This window comes from Echinops telfairi, unplaced genomic scaffold (genome assembly GCF_000313985.2).
Source record: "Echinops telfairi isolate 266 unplaced genomic scaffold, ASM31398v2 ScPeMD7_31;HRSCAF=116, whole genome shotgun sequence".
In the NCBI taxonomy this organism is placed as follows: Eukaryota; Metazoa; Chordata; class Mammalia; order Afrosoricida; family Tenrecidae; genus Echinops; species Echinops telfairi.
Window position 1 is genome coordinate 18,924,366 of NW_022103928.1, and position 5,062 is coordinate 18,929,427.

The 5,062-nt window shown below is 47.7% G+C and overlaps 1 protein-coding gene across 1 annotated transcript in view; it reads right to left on the minus strand.

Annotated features, from left to right (window-relative positions):
* Positions 1 to 5,062, minus strand: part of PTPRG (protein tyrosine phosphatase receptor type G) — an 808,607-nt gene that overhangs the window by 20,828 nt on the left and 782,717 nt on the right. The window contains exons 20-24 of the mRNA XM_045290127.1: positions 3,969 to 3,975; positions 2,857 to 3,115; positions 1,416 to 1,551; positions 753 to 899; positions 7 to 100 (exon numbers count right to left, since the gene is read on the minus strand). Coding sequence (XP_045146062.1) covers positions 7 to 100; positions 753 to 899; positions 1,416 to 1,551; positions 2,857 to 3,115; positions 3,969 to 3,975 — 643 coding nt within the window. The remainder of the gene's footprint in view (positions 1 to 6; positions 101 to 752; positions 900 to 1,415; positions 1,552 to 2,856; positions 3,116 to 3,968; positions 3,976 to 5,062) is intronic.

The window sequence follows — 5,062 nt, forward strand, 5'->3', positions numbered from 1 at the left end:
GCTTACATGGCACGACGGAGGAGTTCCTGTTCTTCTCTTTGTTGCACTCTTTCTGAGCGCTGAAGCACTCCACGTACTTGGCGTTACACTGCGTGACCAGCTGAAAGCAAAGCGAACAACCGGAAGATACCAAACAGTATCTTTTAGTTCTTTTTCCACAAACTTTTTGATGCCCCCATATTGTTATGGATACCACAGAGATTTACTGACTTAATGTGGATGGTTCCATTGAGTGATGTGACTACTGTAATCCCCAAAGTGCCTAATGGTAGCGGGCGTTGAGTCTCAGGGAGCGAGGAATGGGTTCTCAGTGAATACCTACTTGCCACCTCGTCATTTGCTTACTCTTCTTGTTTATGATGCTTAATTGGATCATGTTGTCAGTACTGGTGTCCCTCTTTCTCTGCGGGCTTTAGTCCCGCCACCGTGGGCTCTCAATGTAGTTTTCCTGAGGCTCACTTTCTTCTACACACGTGTTGTGAGTGAGTGTCCCAACCCTCTGCCCAGGCTTGGGGAAGGGGAGGCTGGGCCCAGGGGCCAATAGCCTGTATGTGTGCTTGATGGCCTCACTCAATGCTGGTCAGGCCATAGGCTGCCCGAGCAGAGAGGGACCCAGGCAGCACGTACAGCTTCTCCAGGAGGGTAGGAGTCGAGTGGCTCCCCTCCTGGTCGCTGAAATTTCACACAGCCACGTCATCAAATAGACAGGCAAGTGCCTTTAGTGACTGCAGATGTTGAATTCAAAGCAGTACCTTGAATTGTTTTTCCAGCCGTGTCTTCCCTCCTACGCCAGGTATGAGGATGCTGTTAACGTAACTATGCAGCTGACTTGAAGGGACTTCGGTCTCCTTCCCAAGAATGGCTTCCAACAAGGCATCATGGATGAAAATGTACTGCTCCTGGGAGGGACAATACACAGTGGTGACTGGGGAGGAGCCCCCTAGCGGGGACTAACGGCAGTGCATGTTCTCACAGGTAAGCCTGGCAATTCAATTCAGGGTGTTGGCTCCAAGGGAAAGCCCTTGTCTCCTCAGCTTCCTGTCCCTCGGTAGGGGTCAGGTTTCCACATTGGCCTGCTAACCACAAGGTCAGCTGTTTGAAGCCGTTCCTCTGGAGGGAGGTGAGGCTTCTACTCCCACAGGACCAGCTCTGCACTCATCTTACTTGATTCACCTGACACAGGGAATTCCCAAATGGGATGACAGCCGCAGAGGTCAGGATGTACAGCCCTTGCCTATTCAATCCACACCACCAGTGAATTCCTTCAAGCACTTTCCAGCTAGGACTAGGACGAATGGCACCGACGATGTGCCCTCCATCTCTATTTGACACAGTGTCTGACAAAGGAGGTTCACTGTTTCTCTCCAATCCTGTAAATCCCCTCCAGCCCTAAGGGAATGCAGCTGGCTCCCCACCTCTGTCTGCACGAGGTAGTTGCGCTGTGTCCTGATGTGTTTCAGGAATCCCAGGACGTTGACTGTGCTTTTGTCTTTGATCTGCTGCAGCATGCTGTCTATCACAATGTAGGTGCCGGTCCTGCCCACACCAGCGCTGTAAGAGAGGGAAGACCATCGATTCTGATACTTTTTTCTATCACGTCATTCTAATGAGTAATTGATGTGGGGACCGGGCAAGAGAGTGCCCTGCCCTTTCTTTTGTCGGTCTCCCTTGCAGCTTAAGCAAAGACCAAGGGACAGAGAGGTGACACCCCTGAACCAGATTTGCTGAGGGGAACTGTGTTGTTTAGGCTTGACCTTAACTCCCCGGCCTTTCAATAAAAACTCGCTTTCTGTATAACTTGCCAGTCTGCTTCTATTGCTTGCCATGCCACTTAGAACTTAATATACCTAGTATTTGAAGCAATTTTTGAAAGGGTCCTTTAACAAAGAGTCATAGGATATCTGGAAAACTTTGACCACCTTTATTCACATTTCTTAAGTTAGTAAAAATCACAACAACAGAAAAACACTACAGATCTGAATTCTTTGGCAGAATCTCTCAGAAGTTTCTCCATCTAGCACAACTCCCCGGACACCTATGTGAGACACGATTATTTCCTTTCTAGTGATCCTTAAATGGGTCAAAGAGTAGAGCTCTCGGGGGAATGTTGACACAGAAGATGGCTTCCGACTTTTGCAGAGAATGTGTTTTATGAAAGCATCTTGTCAGAACAACAGAAAACAAATGAGCAACATCTAGTTGATTCCCAAAATTAAAATTAAAAACAAAAGCATTTTAAACAACCAACTGCAGTTGTTTAAGGTAGTTAAGAAAATAGGCTTCATACGAGGCTTCCCCAGTGCTTTAGGGATTTTCACAGCATGTGCAAATTAGAAATCTGAAAATATAATCCTTTCACACGTGCTATACATAGTATTGTTTAGAAGAACTCTACAAAAAAGCCACATATAAAAAGTTAAAGTATCAGTTGTATGAAGCTTGTGCTTAAGGTCAGATTTTTATATATTAGCGTATAATTTCCCCTTTAAAGAATTTAAAAATCTCAGAGCAACTGATGATTTAAAAAAAAATCATTTGGGGGGCTCTTACAGCTCTTATAATATTCCACACATCATTTGTTTCAAGCATATTTGTACCTATGTTGCCAACAACATTTTCTAAACATTTACTTTCTATTTGAGCCCTTGGTATCAGTTCCTCTTTTCCCCCCTCACAACTGATAATTTCTTAAAGGTACTGTATTACTGGCCAGTATAGATATCAAACAGTTGCTGTTCATCCCAGCGTTCAATAGAAAGCTTGATTTCTAACTCAAAGCAGAAGCAGAGCCACAGTGCTCCAGTTCACAGGCCCCCGATTCCCTGCTGGACCCGGGAGGAGGAGCTGACACCTTACCTGCAGTGCACCAACACAGGCCCCGTTTCCGGCATCCGGGCGGCAGAGGATCTCCTCACAAAGGTCAGGACCGGGAGGGCATACTCAGGGACGCCCATGTCAGGCCACTGGGTGTAGTGGTACTGGATCACCACTCTCTCATTCTGACGGCCCTTGGGGTTTCCCTTCTGACCCTGAGGGCAAAGGTGGAAAGAGATATCGTTAGCCAAGGCATGGCCATTCTGCATAGGAATCTCAGAGGGGTGCCAGGCAACAAGACCTGGACCTATTTGCTCTGTTACTGCTATTTTGTGACCATCTCTCGTGCCATAAATGGAGACACTGACGAGCTGGTGAGATCTGCAACAAATGGGGGGCCCACCATCTTGGGGGCTCCACTAGTCTGTCACACCAGTAGTCTGAGCTTTCTTATGATTTCGAATTTTGTCCTATATCCTTCCCCACACCCACAATAACCTTCTATTGTTATCCTGAGTAGAGCAGTCCATAGAGGTTGCTGGGACGAGTTTGTTCTGGTTTTAGAGTCGTGGATGGAGGTTGTGGTTTGCATGATCCATTCGTCTTTGCACTATCTGCTCCCTTGAGTCTTGTTTTCACTCTTTGCTCCAAACAGGGGCAGACCAGCATCCTAGACAGCCACTTGAAGCCTTTTAGGACCCCAATTCACTGCTCCCCACCATAAAACGGAGAACTTGGTCTTTGTGGACTATTTTATGCCTGGATGGCCCTCACGACTGTGGACCTGTCTTTGAGCTAGGTGCTTGGTGATGGTTAAGACGTTTCAGCACTTTACGCCGGGTATGCTGTAGCACTGCACCCTTGGCTGCATTTGTAGCACGCACAAATACATATGTAGAAATGTCCTCGGCCAAACCTATATATACTTGTGGTTGTACTCCAACTCGTCTTCCTATAGCTGTTCAGCATGCACGTCTATCTGCAGCTACTCGTAGATGTTGTTTGTTACGACGGTTATTGCAGATCTGGGGGTGGAGCAGCATTTCCCTCGGCTGCCTTTGCTTGTGTATGATCGCCTTTGCTTTGGTCTTGCTGGGCTGCCCTCCCTCTTACTATATATACATTGCCTCCTCTCCTGTCACCCAAGTTCATACACCTCCTCTCTAGTTAGAGATTTACCTCCCATCCCCGAAAACCAAAGGAGCCTTCTTGCTGTGTATAAACCTTTTCTTGACTCCGTAACTGTGGCCTCAGACAATACTTGCCCTGTGATTGACTTGGCTTTAACTCCCACTCTTTCTCCAGGGTCTAAGTTGGACCCTCGGGAGCCCGAGTGCGAGGAGCTGCTGTAAATCTTCCTGTGGGGGTGGGGGTATCCTGTGTGACAAAGGATCCTTAGTCTCTAGCACCAGAGGCAACCACGTCTCGCTTACCTGTCACTTTCATAAGGGCATTTTTCAGAATAGGTATTTTGGGAATGTCTGATTATTTTATAGTTTGCTACTTTGGAAGAAGTCCCCCCAAATGGGTCAGTTCCTATGCTATGATGGCGGATCGATCAATACTGAAGCCTGAAGGGGACTTTGGCCCTGGGTTACAAAGGCCCTGGGCAGCTTCAGTTTTTAAAATTCCTTTGCCGACTCTCTTTTTTCTCTTTCTTCCTCACCTTTGGCTAAGATCTTCCCCTCTTGTCGCTCCTAGACTTCTTCCTGACCTAAGCGACTTTCAAAATGAGAGTACATGGGTGCTACGTTAACAAGTGTGGAGGGTTCCACTTTGCCATGTGCAGACTGGCTATTGGTGAGCCTGCGCTCGCTAGCAGCTAGCCGAGAGAGACCACAGGCAAGGAAATCCTGCTGCTCGTAAACTGCCGGCACTTCTGCCATGCTAGCCAAGAGAGACCACAGGCAAGGAAATCCTGCTGCTCGTACACTGCCGGCACTTCTGCCATTCACGGAGCTAACTAGACACAGAGAAGGTGGTTAGGGGGATTACACATAGGGCAAAGGAGCTACAGTTTCCACCACTTTCTCAAAGATGGCCAATTGATACAAAGAGCTGCCGCACCTGGTTCCATTGAAAAACTAAAATTTCTCAATGGACAACTTTCTGGAGTCTAATCACACTGCCAGCGTGACCCCTGATCCTTCCTGTGGTGGTGGATTTTGAGAGAGAGACAGTTGCGACACCCTGAAAGCAGCATCTCCTTAGTGTGGCTCTCGGGACGCCGACAGTGCTACAGAGCAGG